The sequence below is a fragment of the Rattus norvegicus genome, chromosome 6 (genome assembly GCF_036323735.1).
Source record: "Rattus norvegicus strain BN/NHsdMcwi chromosome 6, GRCr8, whole genome shotgun sequence".
NCBI lineage: Eukaryota > Metazoa > Chordata > Mammalia > Rodentia > Muridae > Rattus > Rattus norvegicus.
In genome coordinates, this window is record NC_086024.1 from 101036565 (window position 1) to 101055669 (window position 19105).

The 19105-nt window shown below is 51.2% G+C and overlaps 2 protein-coding genes across 17 annotated transcripts in view; one reads left to right on the top strand and one right to left on the bottom strand.

Annotated features, from left to right (window-relative positions):
- Window positions 1-5556, top strand: part of Plekhg3 (pleckstrin homology and RhoGEF domain containing G3) — a 43156-nt gene extending 37600 nt beyond the window's left edge. For all 14 annotated transcript variants that reach the window (XM_017594466.3, XM_063262762.1, XM_063262765.1 and 11 more), the window contains 3 exons: window positions 304-432; window positions 2471-3893; window positions 4234-5556. In XM_017594466.3, the coding sequence (XP_017449955.1) occupies window positions 304-432; window positions 2471-3893; window positions 4234-4967 (2286 nt within the window). In that variant the 3' untranslated portion in view covers window positions 4968-5556. The remainder of the gene's footprint in view (window positions 1-303; window positions 433-2470; window positions 3894-4233) is intronic.
- Window positions 5557-6947: 1391 nt separating this feature from the next.
- Sptb (spectrin, beta, erythrocytic) overlaps window positions 6948-19105 on the bottom strand; it is a 126878-nt gene continuing 114720 nt past the window's right edge. For all 3 annotated transcript variants that reach the window (XM_006240244.5, XM_017594143.3, XM_017594142.3), the window contains 4 exons: window positions 14028-14287; window positions 10316-10489; window positions 9974-10016; window positions 6948-9820 (listed from right to left, as the gene is read on the bottom strand). In XM_006240244.5, coding sequence (XP_006240306.1) covers window positions 9653-9820; window positions 9974-10016; window positions 10316-10489; window positions 14028-14287 — 645 coding nt within the window. In that variant the 3' untranslated portion in view covers window positions 6948-9652. The remainder of the gene's footprint in view (window positions 9821-9973; window positions 10017-10315; window positions 10490-14027; window positions 14288-19105) is intronic.

A 19105-nucleotide genomic window follows, 5' to 3' on the forward strand; every position in this document is an offset into this window, starting at 1 on the left:
GTACACTACTCCCTGACCAGGACTAACGGAGTGGGGGCGGGAGGGGAAAGCCAGCATCCATCAAGTGTGAAGGTCAACTGACTGGCCGAAAGGGGAGGTGGGTTGGGCTTTTGTAAAAACTGCACGCCTTGCAAGGATTTCTGTGGCCCCGGGTCAGGTTGTTTGGAAGGCCTAGGGCACAGGACTGGCTCAATCCTGGAGGTGCTGCCTGTACCTCCTTGGGGTATGCAAGGCACTGTCCATGTTGGAGTGGAATACAGAGGGAACCAGTTCTCAGTGTAAGCTGACTTCTGCTTGCTGCAGGGGAAGAGACATGGGGAGTCTGAAGGCTCTAAAAGCTGCAGAAGGCCCAGTGACCGGTCTCCAACCAGTGTGGAGAAACGCATGAGCTTTGAGTCTGTTTCTTCTATGCCAGAGGAGAGCAGTGAGCAGGTAAGAGAGAGGTGTAGTACATGGTAGCTGGAGTCCAGAGCTCTAGGTCTACAGGTAGGCCTTTGGGACACAGGCTATACGCTGGTCCATGGAACTGGGACTCCCACTTCCTGGCCCTACCAGAGGCCTGGGCAGCCAAGAGGTGTGTGGTTTGGCACACAGCCAACCTGTTTCTGTGAGTTACAAATAGGCGACCGTTTCTGGGCCTCCTCAGACAAGCTGCCTGTGTCGGACATGGCTGCACACGGTGTTTGTTGCCTAAGGAGCGCCTGGGGCCGCCTGGGTGAAGGGATAGAATGTGCGTATCCATTGCGGGTATCTCTTGCTATTCTCTTCTGTTCCCCACAACCAATCCAGAAGGAAAAGTGGCACGGAGAGACTGCTTGGCAGGCTGCACAGCGGGCCGCATCTGAGGGGGCCTGACTCCTTCACTTTCTCAAAGTTAGAAGAGCTAGACCCCAGGTTGAGCCTCAGCCAGGACAGGGCTGAGGACCCAGGTGACGCTAAGTAAAAATTTAGCTGTCTACTTAAGCTGCTATAACAGCATATCTTAGATCAAGTGTTTATAAACACAGGAATGTATCGTCCAGAGTGGTGAGATGGCCAAGTCTAAGATCAAGGTTTGTCGTCTGGTGAGGATTCCCTCTCTGCTTCAGTCTCGTCCTTGCTGTGCCCTCACAGCAGGGAACTTCCTTTAGCCTCTTTTATGAGGCACAAGCATGGAGCGCTTATGGGGTAGATAGTCACTTCCTAAAATCCCTGCCTGTTCATGTTACACGATGGACAGCAGGTTCCAAGATGAATTTTCTGGAATCCCATTAATGGTTCAGACCTTGACAGTTGTACCGTCAGGAATGACTGTAGTATGTGGTTTTCTAGGATCTGCTCACGATTTATCCGTTGTGCCACTAGCCCACTAAATTTTCTAGTAACTATGTTAAGAAACACAAAGAAGCTGGGTGTGGTGGTACAAGCTTATAATCTTAGTACCCAGGAGGCAGAGACAGGAGAATTTGATATGCTAAGGCCAACTTCAGACACATAGCAAATCTGGATGTATCTTACGTCTCTAAAGGATTTTGATTTGGACTAGCATCATGTCAGATGCTCAGGGAGAATGACTGGTGGCCACCATGGTTGGGCAGCACTGGTCTAGAACATAAGCGCTGATGGGAGTCGAGTCTGATGCTTCCAACGTTTGTGTCTTCTCCCAGGAGACTGCTCTTGGAAGATAACCTGTGTCGGCCAGCTTACTAAGGCTCAGGTGATCACGTGGTCAGCGAAGGCTTCTGTTGGATTTCCCCTTGCCCATCTGTTGGGCATATGCAGCGAGGCTGGGCACACAGGTGCTACGGCAGATTGGCTGGCAGGAGCTGAATCCCTTGCCCTCACCTAGAGAGAGACAGACAGACAGAGACAGATAGAGACAGAGAAACAGAGAGAGTGTGTGCGTGTGTGCTTTACACGTGTGTAAGTGCAGGTGTGGGTATGTGGGGGATCAATTCTCTGTATCCCCAGTACCATGGGATCTGGGCATTGAGCTCACCTCCATTGGTGATTGGAGTTGAATCACCCTCTGGCCCCTGACCTCATGGAATCTTTGCTCTCTTGGGGAAGTTGGGATATGATTTCATAGTTGCTCAGTCCTGGGTTTGAATTGTAGAACCTGAGCTGCCTTGACATCAGACAGTGGCTATATGTGGGGACCGTGGGAAACTGGATTAGTGTCTAGCTACGTCTTATGTGTTTCCTTACTGCCTGTAGTTCCCAAGCAGGTTGCCACTGAGAGATATTACAACCCTTGCTCATTTCTAGTGTTTTCCTTGGAGTATGGAATGTGGGTCTATCATCCAGCTTCGGGGTAACTAAAGGAATAAACGGACTTGGTACCCTGCGTTTGAGTCCTGTGCATTCTGATTGCCTTTGTCCTAAGCTGCAGACCCTCTACCTAGCCTGAGAGCAGGCCATGCCATCTTGTCCCCAAGCCTCAGGAAGGAGCCCCAGCTCCACCCATAACATGTTCTCTGTTGCCTTCCAGGTTGAGACAGATCCTGAGCCCAGGGCTGAGCAGGAGGCCTTTACTGCCTTGGAAGGTCCTAGCCCTGAGGAGATGCCTTCAGACCCAGAATTTCCAGAAGCCCTGGAGACACAGCTTCATGACCCCAAGGGGCTGCTAGGAGTGGACAAGCCCGCTGGTGAGGTGGACTTTGTGGAGCCTGAGGGGTCTGAAGACCTTAAGACCCTGAGTAGTGAGGAGGAAGAAGAGGAGGAAATGGGAGCCACCCAGGAACCCGAGAGCCTCCTGCCACCCTCTGTGCTGGACCAGGCCAGCGTCATTGCCGAGAGGTTCGCCAGTAGCTTCTCTCGGCGGAGCAGCCTGGCAGCGGAGGACGGCAAGTGCAGTGGCCTCGGGACACCACGGCTCATCAGCAGGAGCAGCAGCGTGCTCAGCCTGGAGGGCAGCGAGAAGGGCCTGGCCCGATGGAGCAGCACTGGAGACTCCCTCAGCAACCCGCCCGCCCCAGAAGTGATCATCGGTACAGATACAGTCACGGACACTGGCCCTTCTGTCAATGGGACAGAATCTCTAAGTGCAGGCTCAGGCTGCCCCACGGAACTGGATAGATCATCCTGCAAGAAAAAGGAATCAGCATTGTCTACCCGAGACCGACAGTTGCTGGACAGAATTAAGAGCTACTATGAAAACGCAGAGCACCACGATGCCAGTTTCAGCATCCGTCGGCGGGAGAGCCTCTCCTACATCCCTAAAGGACTGGTGCGCAACTCTGTGTCCAGGTTCAACAGCCTTCCCAAGCCAGATTCAGAGCCAGCAGCTCCCGTTGGGTACAAGAGGCCGGGGAGTTCTCGGCCAGCCTCATGGACCTTGTTTGACCTCCCAGGTCCCAGCCGGGCAGACGAAGGGGACCCAGCTCCTATCACAGATGCGGAGTTCCGTCCATCTTCAGAAATTGCCAAGATATGGGAAAGAATGGAGTCTTCGGAGAGAAGTCCCCGGACAGGGTCTGGCCAGAGCCAGGCCAATGGCTTTGAGCTACAAGAGCCACTGTTCATCTTGGAGGAGCATGAGCTGGGGGCCATCACTGAGGAGTCTGCTGTCGCCTCTCCAGAAAGTGCCTCTCCCACTGAGCATCCCAGCCCAGCCCACCTGGCCCGGGAGCTGAAAGAGCTGGTGAAGGAGCTGAGCAGTGGTGTCCAGGGGGAGCTGGTTACCCCACTGCACCCCCGTATTATGCAGCTGTCCCATGTGATGGACAGCCATGTGAGTGAGCGTGTCAAAAACAAGGTCTACCAGTTGGCCCGCCAGTATAGCCTCCGAATTAAGAACATCAAGGCAGCTAGGCCACCTCTACACTGGGAAAAAGCCACTCCTGATGGGGATGAGCCCATCCCTTCCAATTCTGGCCTGCCTGTGGAAGCTGGAGAGCTGTCAGGGGGCAAAGGTATGATGTGGGTAGGGGATTTGGGGTAGAAAAACCAATTAGATCCAGTGCTTTGGGGGGAAACAACCTCTAAAGAGGCTATACCACGAGAGGGCTAGACCGCAAGGACCGCGTCGTATACAGTGAGCCTTGGCACTGGAGGGCCATTCTAAGCTCCTGATCAAAGCCTCAGTCTGCCCCTCCTCTCTCTTCCCAGCTCTTCCAGTTGAGCAGAGGGAGTTTGGAGAGCAGGCCTTGGGGCTCATTCCAAACCAAGAAGAGAGCAGACGGTTCCCATTTCACCCTTTCTCTCTCGAATCTTCCTTCAGTGGTTCATGTAGCTTGCTCTCTTTCTTCCCAGCCAGGAGGAAGCCTGTGCTATCCCTCCTCAGCTATGAGCAGCTGGTGGCTCAGGAGCCTGGCACCTCCAAGTCTTCCTCTGCTGTGGAGACCTCTCCACGCCGTTTCTCCTTCAGCCCTTCTGCTGTCAGCCCAAGAACCACCTCACCTGGGTCTCGGTCCTCCGCTCGGAGCCCCCTCAGCCCCTTTGACACTGAGACCTTCAACTGGCCCGATGTCCGAGAGCTCTGCTCCAAGTATACCTCCCACGACAAGACTGCTCAGGCCGAGAGCAGCTGGCCCCGTAGCCTGCTGGTCAACAGGAGCCGCTCCTTGCCTGAGAACATTATAGAACCTCCTGTGTCTGGCAAGGCGGACTACTGCTGCAGCCTGAACACCAATGGGCGCCAGGGAGATGGGGAGGCCAGCCAGCCTCCACCTCCTGAGTCTCCTCCCCAAAGCCAGCTGAACGGAGGTGAAGCCCTGTATGTCACCGCAGACCTTACCCTAGAGAACAACCGGCGAGTGATCATCATGGAGAAGGGGTCCCATCCTAGCTCTACCATGGGACTGGAGGAAGACAGTGGGAAGGAACCAAGTTCCTCAGTGGTTTTGAAGGGACAGGGCCAAGGTTTCCAGGAGTCTGCAGAGCACCAGCCCAAAGAAGACAGTCCTAGGGACTCAGCGGACACAAACAAACAGGGTAGAGTGAGAAACCTGAGGGAGAAGTTTCAGGCCTTGAACTCTGTGGGTTGACTGACTCCTGAAGGAGAGAACAGCCGTGTGGCGGTGGAAAGGACCTGCCGTGCTTTCCCCCAGGCCTGGCACACCAGGCTGTTCTCCATTCTTCTGGAAGAGTGGTTTGAGAAACGTGTGAACTCACCTGCTACCCATGCTGGCACCTCCCTTCCCTGGGGAGGTCCCATGATGATGACTTTCCTTAGGTCCAGATGAGCCACTTATCTTTTCTGTAAATACTTCCCTGATAAGAAGCCAACGATTTTATTTAAACTTCTTCTGCCCAGGGAGAGCAAGCACTGTCCTGGCTTCCCTTACTGGCTGGCCACTGCCCAGCTGAGAACCAAGGCGAGACCTAGGAAGCAGTCTGGGCAGGCTTTGCCCTTTAACTGCCTTGTCATAGGACCCAGGCAGGAATGAGGCCAATAATTTATTGCTTTCCATCCTGTGGTGTGTGTGTGTGAGTGAGTGTGTGTGTGTCTTGTAAAGACTGTAACGGACCTAATTCAGGTACTCTGGCAGGCTGTCTTGCTGGCCCTGTGGTTCTTGCTAATGTATACACATTTCATTATTTACCTATGGTGCAATAAGCACTGTGACCAACCAACCTGTGTGTGGCCTCCTTCCTGGGGACATGGATGCTCACTCAATGTCCAGGCACAGCCAACAGAAGACATCAGGGTGTTCACAGGTCAGGTGGGGCATGTGAGGAGGGACATTGTTCTCTGCCACGTCTGCCTCTCTGCATTGCTCTGTCCACCCACAGCCTAAAGTCCTGTCTGGGGGGAGAGTCCCACATGAGAGCTGTTAGCTCTTTTCCTAAAGACGAAGTTGTTCTAAAAAGCTGGAGCCACCAGGGGCAAGTGGAACACTTTAGATAAATGGGTTTCTAGTGTCCAGGGCCTTTTACTCATCTCTCCCTCTCTGGTTCCCAGGAGTAGGGGTCCTAAGGTTGAGGCTTGGCAATGTCCTAAGTGATCTGCAGTGTTGTGAAGCGTTAAGTGTATTTTATTAGAAATGGTTCCTATTCTCACAGTACCCACAGAAGTGTCTGGTTGCAGAGGGCTAGGAATGCCCCATTTCTGAGTGGGCTCTTTTCTCCATGGAAGACCAGCTTTACTTTGTCTGGTTTCTTCTGTCTGGGGCTAGAAAGGAGGGGACTGTAGGGCCTTGGTGGTGGAGAGGTCAGTCTCTCTGGTGTACCTGCAGGTCTGCAGGGAGCAAGACCTGGGGATCTTCCAACCTAGGAGGATGGACTGGATCTGAACATAGGACCATCAGCCCCCACCCCACCCTGATACCAGGCAAGTGGTGATCTCCTGGGCAGGAACAGAGCAGGACTGCAGTAGCCCATGTCCTGTCTGTCCTCTGCAGCCACTGTCAGTCACTGTGAAGACAGCTACTGTTTCTCTGAGCAGACCTGTCCCAGGATATGACACCTGATAGCGGCCATAAAAGCATCGGATAGGTGACTCAAAGTCTTGTCCCAACCTTGCTGCCAGCCAGCTGGGTCACCCAACTGTGTTCTTTCCTCCTCTATACATTGAAGGCTGGATGAGTCACTGTTTCTCAAACTGCACGATGGCACCCAGGGGTGGCGCCTGGGCAGTTGTAGCTAATGTCTTTCCGATGAGCCTCATAGTCCACGTGTAGGGACAGGGACAGTTGCATTCACTGGCTTCTATTAGAATTCTCTATCTGAAGCCTGGCAGTCCTGTGTCCCACCCGAACCAAACAAAACTGCCCCCCTGAAAATGGATCCCAGGACAGATAGAGCATCAGGTTTCTGCTCCCAGCAGTAAACAGCCTGAACAGTAGATTGCTTGGAGACAACTTTGCCCTAGAGCTGATTGAACTCATGAATGAGCAGGCTTCCTCAAGGCCCCTGATGGGACCTAGGGCCTAGATACCAGCAGCAGCATCCCACGATACTCTCAGGAACATGACGACAAAGTTTAAAGGGACAAGAGGCTGGTCAAATAAACAGAAACAAACACGGAGTATTATTGATTTATTAGAAAAACTAGTAAATGGGATTCCTCTGGTTGGTGGAAGCACATTTGAGCGGGTGGAGGACAAGGCCCAGCCAGCCCCAGATGGCATGATCTCTGCCCAACGGGGTTTCATTTCTCTACCTTCATTTCACCTTGTGCCCTCCCTGAGCTTGCTTGTCCAAGGGACCAAGCTGTGCAGCCTGCTGGTATCTTGTTGATGGAGGAAGGAGATCCAGAACCAGCTTAGGGGACCTGTTGCCCTCCAGTAGGCAGGAAGGAGAAGATGGGGAAGGGAAGGGAGCCGAGCCTACACAGACTTCTGTTAGTACCAGTAGAGGTGGGGTGGGAGGGTCCCAGGAACCGCTGCACCTCTTCAGCCTGCCTGCCCAGGCCCAGGACAAAGGCAATGGGGAGGGAAGGAGAGCTGCCTGGCTGTGCCCAGAGAGCTTCCTCCAACCGCCCGGGGAGGAAGCCTGTTATGCTGGTGTGGACTGGAGCTGTGTTAACCCACTTTGGGAATACTGTCAGGGAAGACTGCAAAGTAGAAAATACCAGGAGAAAAGCCAGCCTTGCCAGGGCATCAGGAGAGCCTGGCCCTGGAGTGCACAGAGTTCCCGCGAAGTCAGTCCAGTATGTTGAGGGCCTTGGGGCCTGGGTGACTGGTGAGAAGTGTGGGGATCTGGCTGTGATGGTAGGTCACTTGTAGCTTACTACCCTTGAATAATCCTTTGCAGTGAAATCCTAGCTCTTCCACTAGAGCCTTTTTTCTGTCTTGGCTCTGTGGAGTTACTGGAAAAGTCTCACTTCAGGCGCTACTTGGGTACATGTAGAAGGGAAATGTAGACCCTCATCCTTTGGTCCCCCAAAGACTAGGCCAGGGAAAGTGCCTGAGGGAGTTGCTTGCCACCTAATGCTTCATCGAGGAGCCCACTTCCTGTCCCAGAGATAGACATGCCTTTCGGTGTACCAAGGCCATTCTTATTGTCAGGGGTGCAGATGCCTCCCTGTCTACCGCTTTGGTTTCTCCAGCTGTACAAAGAGGCTGATGAGTGGTGCCCACTGTGTTCCCTGTAGGAGAGAGTTACAGGGTCCTATACCCTGAGGCCAAGTTTCAGACCGGCTGTGGAGATGAAGAAATCAGGCCCCACTGGCGAAGGGGGTTGTCATCCACTGGAGTTGAGTTCATACTCAGGTCATGTTGGGGGGGTCACCGGGTGCAACTGATCTCTGAGCTATACCTGCCTGGTCAACAGTAAGGGATTCTGGGAAGGCCTAGTAACTGTATGCCTACCATTGAGCCTTACCCATGGGGAAGGCAGTAGAAACTGGCTGTGGGCCCTAGGAACACAGATGGTCTCCTGGGTGAAAAGGCCCCTTGCCCTCACCTCAACCATCTTTTGGACCTAACTCCAGCTGCCATGTTGGGCTGAAGCTGTGTTGCTTCCAGTTGTGAAGCAGAGCATGTCTGTAGGACCAGTGGTCTTAGTCTTCCACGGGCATGGGAAAGCACCCCAGGGACAGGCTGCAGAGCCCCTTTTGATGCTTGGTGATCTCTATACCAGGCGACCCCAAAATCTAGGTCTGCAGAAACCAACCAAGAAGAGCCATACCTTCACAAAATAACCTCAACACGCATCCCTATGTTCCAGGGGTAACTGTCACAAGCCTACATTTGTCACCCCTAGGTAATAAACAGCTGTGTCCAGCCACTGGCCTGGCTGGTGCTAGCTGCCAGGGCAGCGGATTATAGGAGGGCGTGTAGCTTTGAGATACTTGACTGTAGGATCTGGGTATGCAGCTTGTCTCTGGCGCCAGCCCTCACCACGCGCTGTTGGTTTGGCTGCAACTGGGAATGGGAGAAAGAGCTGCACTATAGGCAGAGGCTTCAGAAGTGTGGACCTGTCTGTCCCTCCTGTGACAGAGGTCTGAACCCTAAGTGGTACCAGGGTTTCCAAGAGAGTGGTGTGAGGGCTTCTGGCCCTAACACTGTTGATGCCAGGATTAAAGGGTGTCATTGGAAGGAGGAGGCTCATTCACTCGGGACTCACCAAAACTCTTAGGGGTGTGAGAAGAGGAAAGAAGGGACGTACTAGCCCTGAGGAGAGAGTCCTGTTGCTGAAGGAGCCCAGCGGGGAGGAGACTGGCAGTACTCACAGCTTGACATCCGTATTGTCCCCTTGGTACCCCACCAGCCCCTTGCCCAGAGCTGGTTCTGAAGGCCCTTCCTCCCGCCCCTAAGGAACAGGGCAACTATCATCATATTCATTTTCCTTTCCCTGGCTGACTATGGTCAGTGACCCCAAAGGGGATTTGCTGTGGTAGTGGGCAGTGCTGGAGGGAACCCATCAGGCATCCCAGCCTGTAGGCAGGAAGAGGAGAGTATATGCCTTACACTCTTTTCCAGCCCCAAAGGAGCTGGACCTCCAGTCCCTGGAGCCCAGCCAGCTGCATGGGGTAGGAGGGGTGGAGGGCTGTTGGCAGGCATTGGGAAGACCAGGGAGGCCAGGCAGGCAAGGCAGCTATTGCAGTGCAGTGTGGGGCCCTGGGGCTGGCCCAGCAACTTGAGCAGGCAGGCTGCAGGCAGTGAGTGGCAGGCGGGAGGAGGACTGGCCACTGCAGAGGTCGAGGCCATGGGCTCCTTGTCCTTGCATGTCCCAGTGCACACTGCAGTGCTGCCTGGCTGGCCCCGCCCATGGGGGCCCCCAGCTGCTACTTCTTTTTGGGGAAGAAGCTAAACCTCTTCTCCTTGTCCTTCTTGCCTACGCTGGCATCAGGACCAGCCAGGGAAGGCAGGGGCAGACTCTGTGCCTTGACACGGATGCTCTGGGACTCGTTGATGGCCGTGCTCATGCCCTGTAGCCACAACAGCATCTCCTCCTGTAGGGTGGAAAGGTCAAGGAGTCTAGGGGTACATAGCCCTCCTAGGGCCAGGAAGGGCTGGGTATGTTTCTCTGAGGAAGCCCTGAGGTCAAGCATCAGGTTTCCATTAACCCTGTTGTAGTCTATTTGAGTTAGACTTCCTGTGCTTACCTCATCCTTGCCATGGAAAAGCCATTCACTGCCGTTGCTTAACCTAGAAAGACAGAGGGTTTTGGGTCATGGTACCATCTCCAGAAATCTTAACCTGGGCAGAGAGTTAGCCACTATCCTACAGCCTAGTATTTGTGCCCCGCTAGGGCAGCAGACTACCCAAGAAAGCTAAAAGTCTCTAAGACCATCAATCTTTTAAATTAAAAACACCCAAGGAAGAGCCCCAGCTGGGAGCTGCTCTCCAGTGCTTCTCCACCCGGCCATTAATGCTCAATCAAGCCACTGGCATAAAGATTCAAAAGGCCCAGGGCTCAGGGAGATGTGCCGGGCAGCAAAGCTCACCTCAGCTTAAACACATGCTTCTTCTTCTTATAGTTGACAGCAATCTCACAGATGGCGTGCCTCAGGGCCAGGGGCTCCTCTCCATGGTAGGGCACCCCGAGGGCCAGGTTCTTAGCGTCCTTGTAGAAGGTCAGCTGGCTGTTCCTGAGCACACAGTACAGGTTGTTCCAGGACCTGCAACAACGCGGACAGGCATGTCACCTGTGGTCCTGATGCAGCACCGCACAACCAGCTCCCATAGCCTTGCTGCTTGTTTTTGCATCTTTGTGTTGTTTTTGTTTTTGAGCTACGATGTCATTCTGGCTAACCTGGAACTCGCTCTATAGACCAGGCTGGCCTCAAACTTACAGAGATCCGCCTGCCTCTGCCTTCCAAGTGCTGGGATTAAAGGTGTGTGCTGCTGCTGTTATTTTTCCCAGTTAATTAGTTAATTAATTGCTTGTTTCTGTTGCACTATTTTTACCTGGATAAATAGTAGCAGAGTCTGTTGTTTAAAAAAGAGAAGATTAGGGCTGGAGAGATGGCTCAGAGGTTAAGAGCACTGTCTGCTCTTCCAGAGGTCCTGAGTTCAATTCCCAGCAACCACATGGTGGCTCACAACCATCTATAATCAGGTCTGGTGCCCTCTTCTGGCCTGCAGACATACATGCAGGCAGAAAGCTGTATGATGTATACATAATAAATAAATAAATAAATGTTAAAAAAATCTTTAAAAAAAAAAAAGAGAAGATTAAAAACCATCTACATGTGATTTCACGACCAGAAGTTAACCATTGTCCATGTATTGTGTGTCCTCCTAGTCTCAGTTCTGTTCCCATTTTCCCACTCAGAGATAACTAAAATTAGATTGTATTGTATACCGTTCAGTCTCCTCACACACTCACTGGGAATTGAACCCAAAGTCCAGAACATCTATCACTGCCCACCCTTCTGTATTCCATTTTGTATTCAGGTTAATACTGAGCATAAAATTATGCCTTAAGTGTTTCCTCATAACCTCATTAGTGGATCTTTTTTTTTTTTCTTTTTTTCAGGGCTGGGGATTGAACCCAGGACCTTGCGCTTCCTAGGCAAGCGCTCTACCACTGAGCCAAATCCCCAACCCCTCATTAGTGGATCTTATGATAGTGAAAACATTATAATTTAATAATAATGTGAGATCTCTCTCTATATATATATATGTGTGTGTGTGTGTATATATATATATATATATATATATATATATATATATATATATGTATGTGTGTGTGTGTGTGTGTGTGCCTAAGAAGCTATATTTGCTGAGAATGCTCCTTATCACAATGGGCAATTGCTTTGGTTTTCGGTGGTGTTCGGGATAGAACCAGAGGCCACAGCCATGCTAGGCAAGTGCACTGCTATTGAGCCATACCCCCATCCTCTGGCTTGAACATTCCTATGCACAAATTTTTGCTAATAATTCTAGGTTTTTTATTTTTTGAGACAGACTGGCATGGAACTCAGTGTGTAGACCAGGCTTTCCTCAACCCACAGAGATACACTACCTTTGCCTTAAAGGCAAGCGCCACTCCTGTGTTTGTTGAGTGTGGTGTGTGTTCATGAGTGCAGGTGCCCTTGGAGGCCAGAAGAGGGCATCAGATCCCCAGAGTGGAGTTACAGGTGGTTGTGAGCCATCTGATGTAGGTGATAGGAAATGACGTTGAGTCGCTCCCTGTTTTTGATGCTGGAGTTAGAACTCAGGGCCTCGAACATGCTAGACAAATGTCTTAGTTATGCGTTACACCCCTGGCCACTGTTTGTTTAGTTATTTAAATTTTGCAGTGCTGGGGACTGAACCCAGGGCCCTTCACATGCTAGGCAAATGCTACCATTCTGATGTGACCTTGGAATGTGTTGCTTGAAGTAGAATTTCAAGCTTTTGTTATCCTTTCCATATTAGATGCATCAGAATTGAACGAGGGTGTGTGTGTGTGTGTGTGTGTGTGTGTGTGTGTGTGTGTGTATTTTACTTGGTATACCTTCTTTTCTGTTATTTTGTGTTTGTTTTTTGAGCCAGGGTTTCAAGTTTTAGCCTAAACTTGTCTTGAAGTTGGTATTAGAGACATGTTTAACTCTGTCCTATCATTTAAAAAAAAAAAAAAGAAAAGAAACAAACAAAAACCCTCGGACTAGATTTCTGCAAGTCTAGGCTTATTTCTATGGTTGTGTTTGGAGAACACTGAGCTCCCAAGCTCATGGTGGCTTGCTGGGGTTCCCGAGCTCAGAGTGTCTTTGTTGGGGTTCCCGAGCTCATGGTGGCCTTGTTCGGAGCACACAGCAGTGTCCAAGCTCCTGTGCTGACAATGGGAGGTGTGCTGCTGCATTTTTATGGTAAGGAACACTCAGCTTTCTTCTCCTTCCCGTCTTCCTCCGTCTGTTCGTCCATCGGTCCGTCTGTCCATCCATCTGTCTGTCTGTATGTCTTTTGAAGGCAGGCGAGGAGATAGGAGGGCATAGAGAGAAGCACCATCTGACCAGAGAACTTGATTGAATGAACCGTTTGCAGCGCCCTTTTCACAGAGCCCAGGTTTCCTAACTGAGCTCAGGTCCTTCCTCTTGCAGTAAGGCAGTGGCTCTGAAGGTCTTTGGTGTACAGGCCTGCCTTGAGCAAGTGACTTAACCTCTGAGGTGCTGCTTCCCCATCTGGAGAGCGCACACGTGAGTAGTCATTGCAGCTGTAAATATCTGACCAGTCCTACTAGATTGCCAAGCCCACAGGAGATGCCTAGTAGAAGCTAATTAGCCCCCTTCCTGGAGGCTCTGCACTTATAGTGAATCTCTTCAGGACCACTGTCTTCGAATGGTTGTCCCCTTTTAAAACTGGAAGTCGCTTCGTTGACTCCCTCTAGGCCAGAAGCTTTAGAGGTAACACTGGCTTCCCAGTGCTGGCCATTTTTTTTTTTTTTTGACACTCCCCACCTGAGCCTACTTCTCTTCTGCCACAAGCCGTTGGCCCAGTCCCCATAATGCTGCTAAAAGGAAAGGGCCCCAGGGACCCCAGACGCGCAGCACGTGACTAGCGCTCAGTGACATGGAAGGATACCTGCTATCTTCTCATCAGCACTGGAAGGGACCTGCAGAAGGCAGGCATATAGGTCACTAATGTCATCTCCCACTTTACAGCAAGGTAAGTGAAGTCCGGATGGCTAAAAGCGAGGGTTGGTTAGGACCATGTCAGCGCTGAGGCTTCCTGTTGCCCACCCCTGTGATAACTGGCCCACGCTCATCATGAACTCGCTGTTTACCAGGCACAGCTTCCATTCGGAAAAGACCTGCTACTGTCATCTAACCTCGTTCCTTTTATTATTGTTTTTTGAGGGGGAAAGGTAGAGACAGAGTCTCACTATGTAGCTCTGGCTGTCCTGGAACTATGTAGACGAGGCTGGACTCGAACTCACAGAGAGATGCCTGCATATGCCTCCTGAATGCTGGACTGATGTGCCATGACATCTGGCTCTACCCTCATTCCCTTTTACAAATGGGGAACATAACTTGAGGGATTTGGGTAATGCTGATGACGTCATAGTATTTTAACAAAATCAAGATGGGCTTCTCCCATCATGCTAAGAAACACACCGGGATAGCCTAAGGCTCAGGACCACTCTCCCCAGTGCACACCTCTGTCATCAAAGCACTGCTGGTGGGGTGACCCCTGGAGCTGCTCGGCCTCCCCAGTGGCCCTTCCCCCACACACCTGTTAGAGGCCTTCTTGTTGGGCCCCTCTAGGTCGTGCTTTCTGCCCAAGTAGCCCTCCATCTGCACAGTATGCCCGAGGTCTCGCTGGGCTGGCAGCGTTGTGGGTTCGTCACCCTCACTCAGGGGTGTGTCCAGGACCTTAAAGAGGGGCTCTGTGGCAGGCCTCTCATCCCCAACGGATTTCTCCTGCTCATCCTTGTGGTGTCCTGGCAGGGGTGGTGGTTGCAGGTCCTGAGGCCATGGCCCTCTTTCTTCCCCCTGCTCAGGGTCACAAGAGAGGAGCATGCCTTCATGAAGCTTCAGACCAAGGAGAGCTTTTCTTTGGCCCTTTCCACCTGAGCCTGGTTCTCTTCTGCCACAAGCTGTTGGGCCCACTCTGGCTCTCCTATAACTTGGGATGTATTCCCTGGTCTCTGGCTCCATTTTCCCTGACTCCACCGTTGGGTAACCCCACCTTCATCTTAATTAGCAAAAGAGGGTTGTTAGAAGGAGATGAAGGGGTCTGGTGGTGAACACACCCAGAGGGACTTTCAGGGCTATGGCCAAGCTCTCTAAAGCCTGCTCCAGAATCCAATCCTCCTTCCTCCAAATATTTTCAACGTTGAGACACACACTGTGGGGCTCTGAAAATACTTTGCAGGAAGGGCCTGCTGCACGGAGCAGTGTTGCAAACTACCTGGATGAGGGTGTTGATCGAATACTCTTCTGTAACCTTCAAATTGTAACGGAAGCCATAAGTCTCCCTCATCTTTAACTGAACTATATCTTTGCCAACAACTTGAGAAGTGATCCCCTGACTATATAAAACAAATTGAGTCTCTTCAGGTTCTGACAAGCCCTCTCCTGTTACCTGGTAGGAAGTTGTTAGATAGGGTGGGATTCCGGTATCACTGGTTGCTTGTCTTGTGGAAATGCTGTGCTGTTTACCTCTGTGTGGGCTCCCTGCAGACCAAGCCAAGGGAGGGAAGAGGCTCCTGGCTGTCAGTATTAGGGGCTGATGAAAAGAGAAGGGACACCCCATTTCCTAGCTGGATATCCCTTTGAGGCAAGAACAATAGGAGGGGTCTTCCAAGTGGGTACCAAAGAAGGCGGTTTCACTTGGGCCATGGGGCTAGAGTATCATCCCTGTGGCTAACAGCTGGTAACCTCGGGATGAGTTGGGAAGGCATCCCCAACAAGCATACAGGATGCTCAGAACATTGAGGAGGAGCATGGAGTAACTGGGAAAGGGCAGGCCCTGTTCTTTTCAGTGGGAGCTTAGCAGAGGGTCTGAGCCCAACTGAACATAAAACTGAAGCTTTAAGATGAAACGGAGTACTTTCAACAGTTGCCATGTCTGGGCTCTGCCGGAGGAGGCACTATGAGAAGCCAAGTGGGTGAAGTTCAAAGGTAGTGGTCAGAAGACAGGAGAGCTGTGTGTGTCCCCACCAGGTACTGTTCAATAAACAAGCTCTCAAGTACTGGGGACCCAGTAAGATTTCATTCAAAGAGAAGGAAACCTGGCTGGAAGCATTTGGAAATCACTGACCAAGACATTTCTATATTTAATGAGAAAAACGATGCTCAGAAATTAATGGCTTTTGGGATGATATATCTATATCTGTCTGTCTGTCCATCCGTCTGTACACCTATCATCCATCTATCTATCTATCTATCTATCTATCTATCTATCTATCTATCTATCTAGTCAGTGGGTATACAAAGTAATTAGGAGAATGTACTCTAGAATTGGGCAGGCCTGCCTTGTATGCTACTTTCATTCCTTAGAATCCTTTGAGGGTTGTATCTCAAGAGTGTCTGCCATGAGCAAGCATTGTCCCCAAGGCTCCAAAGGCCCTGAGATGCCTGTACTGTGCTTTCTTATCCCCCAGGAGAGGGAACTCTGTCCAGAGGGCAGAACTGTGAGCGCAATGCCCCTCCTAGAGATGAGCCAGTAGGAAGCTGATGTCTGGAAGAAGATGCCACACGGGTGCAGGGCAGGAAGCCACCAGCTGCTTACAACCTGCCTTCAACTGCGCCTCTCCCAGCCTCTGCCCTTCTGCGTTTGCTTCCTATGCCTTTAATTCTTTGAGAAAGTGGCCTTTAAAAATCAAGATGCATTCAGCTAGGGCTGACTTCTTGCTGCTGCATACCAGGCAGAGACCTAGCCTAGGCTGGAGCCAGGGTGTTCTAAGCAGACTTGGCTGAGTTACAAGTTAGCTTTGAAACACGGGGCTTTCCAGGAATTGCAAAGATTTCTTCTCTGGTCTTGGTTTTGGAGTGGATTTCAGTGCATCCTGCTTCCAACCCCACACAAAGGTCAAGACCCTAGAGGGAGGAGCCAAAAATGAGGATGCCGGTGGAGGGCTTTGGCTTTGGAAGTCCTCAGTTCCCTCCTGGACTGGGGAGACACACAGAAAATCTGCTGGGAGGGAGGTGGATGCAGGAGAGGGTGGAGAGGCTCCCAGAGTTTGTCTTTTCTTCAGCTCCCAAAGAAGTCTAGCCAACTTCTGGAAGAGAGGGGGATGGAAAAAGGAAAGAAACAACCCTTCCATAGTAGCCCACCCCTTCCCCATAGAACTGTGCCCCACTGTACCCTTTCTAACACCCAAAGCCCAGATGTTGGGTCAGACAGGCCTGGAATGAAATCTCTGGACCTCCATCTTGAGAACAGAGAACCCAGCAAGTCAGTAACCCTTCCTGATACTATCTACTTGTAAGGTGGTACCTGTGACTTGCTGGGTGATTTGAAGTCTATGATTCAGAGTAAGATAGTAATGTTGGCTGTTATGATCCTAATCCTGCCAAACCCATCTGTCTCCCGGCTCTTCTGAGCTGTATGGCCAGTGCCTGTGTAGTCAGCATGACCATCTCAAATACTCTTTTCCCTAGAGCATGGGGTTCTCAGGATGCCTCAGTGACCCTCCATGGGGAATCGTAGCTGCTTGCTGGCAGGCAAGGTCCCCCTTGCTACTTCCTCTGCTGTTTCAGTAGGAATATCCCAAGGCTCCAGACAGAACAGGGGAACTGTGGTGAATGTGGAGAGTCCTTCAGGGCAGCTTGGACTCAATCATGAAGCTCACAGAGACTGAAAAGGAACACGAAGTGTCTTCGAAGTCACTAGCTAGGGCTGAGGTCAACAAATGTTCTGTAAGGGAAGATCCTGGTAACTCATGTTAGGAGTTTTACAAAGATCTCACAACTTTGTGAAGACTCTCAAGAAGACTTTACCTATGCTCAGTCGGCAGAAACAAAGCAGAAAGGGGGGTTCTGATTCACAAAGCAAAGTTCACAGAACAGTAGGGAAGTGAGAGAGAGAGAGCAGCCTCCTAGCTTAAGGTCAGCACTGCACACTGTGTCAGAAGCATGGGCATGGGCAGAGGTCTTTGGAATTCAGTTGAGATAAGGAATGTCCCCCAGGGCCTTTTACCAGCAGTTGGTGTCTCAAGGAGGAGGCAGATGGAGTTGGCCTTATTAGGAAAGTAGGTCCCACCAGAGAAGGCTGGAGGTAGCAAGGACAGATGGAGTCCCTGCAAAGGGAGCCAAGAGGACAATTCTTAGACTTTTGGAGACTGTGAAGAGGTCTTGGGAACCACCGAATCAGCCAGTCCTACCAGAGATTAGAAAATTGGGCTCCAGAAAGTCCAGGGAGGATCTGGGATCACACAGTAGGTTAGCAGATTCAGGGCAAGAGTCCACAGCATTATTTCTCTGCCCCAAAAAGGTCTTGCAAATTTGAAAGGGAGGCAACACAAGTCCCTGAGGGTAGGCCTAGGCATGCAGGTGGTCAGGAAGTCAAAGAAGCCAAGTGGTTCACCAAAGACACAGCCATTCCCTGGGCTGCCTGGGCCTAGCTCCAAATCTACCACGGATGAATCTGAGGCCTGCAGTATTGCTGAAAGAGTTACTGTCTCTTTCAAGGTTAGATGAACCAAAGAGTTCCCAGCAAACAGCTAGCTGAACGATGACCAATCCAACATGATCATGTGGGTGGATATCTGGGACAGAAGTCTTGCCTGGTGGTGGTGGCACAGGTCTTTAATCCCAGTACTCAGGAGGCAGAGGCAGACTTATCTGTGTGAGTTTGAGGCCAGCCTGGTCTACAGAACAAGTTCTAGGACATCTAGGGCTACACACAGAAATCCTGTCTTAACAACAACAACAATAAGAAAAAGAAAAAACAGGTTCCAAGGTTAAATAAACTAGGGAAGGGACAAGAAGAGGTGGCAGTTCCCTTACTTTCCCTGGAAGCATGCAGCAGACCGAGGAGGCGGTCCACTGCACTGTCAGGCAGAGGACTCTCTGGTAGAAGTGTCAGGAGGAGTAGCCTCTGGTTGGGGCTCATAGTTGCTTAGTCGCAGAGGTGCATGTTAGACACAGACAGGCTTCGCATAGTCACTCGGCTGAGGAAGTGGTCAGAGCCCCGTGACTTCTATGTACTCAGCCAAAAGGCTTTGATCATCAGGAACACTCAGGTTCTGCACCATTGAGGGGTGTCATTACAGGACATCACCCAAGGAGCTCAGGATAGCCTGGAAGAGAATGTGGGAGTACCTGGAAGAAATTCTGGGGTCAGGCAGGCAGGGTAGGCCTGCAGTAGGAGGAGACACTGCCCGAAGTAGAGGTTGATTTGCTGATTTGTTAAACAGATAAGAACAGGTATCTGCTAGGAAGATGTGTGTACCAGCTGCTGGCACCATGTCTGAGAAGGGAATTGGTTGCTGATTGAGGGAAATTATGAAAAGAAAAGACCCCCTGAGATTGAGGCTGAACAAGGAAAGACCCCTGGCTCCTGGGAGGATAGCCATCTGAGTCTTGGTGGAATCTTGGCAGAGCCTTGCAAAGTCTAGTAAGTCACATAAGCACTGGGGCCAGGAAACTGGGTTTGTGGGGGAAGTGAACAAGAAAGTGGGAACCTTCCTCACAGATACTGAGAGGTGGGAAAGTGGACAGAACAGGTTATGTTTCTTCTGGGGACCAACTTAAAGATGCATTTCCAGCTTACCCCACCTGGGGATCCAGCCCATATACATATAGTCACCAAACCCAGACAATATCGCTGATGCCAAGAAGTGCAAGCCGACAGGAGCCTGATAT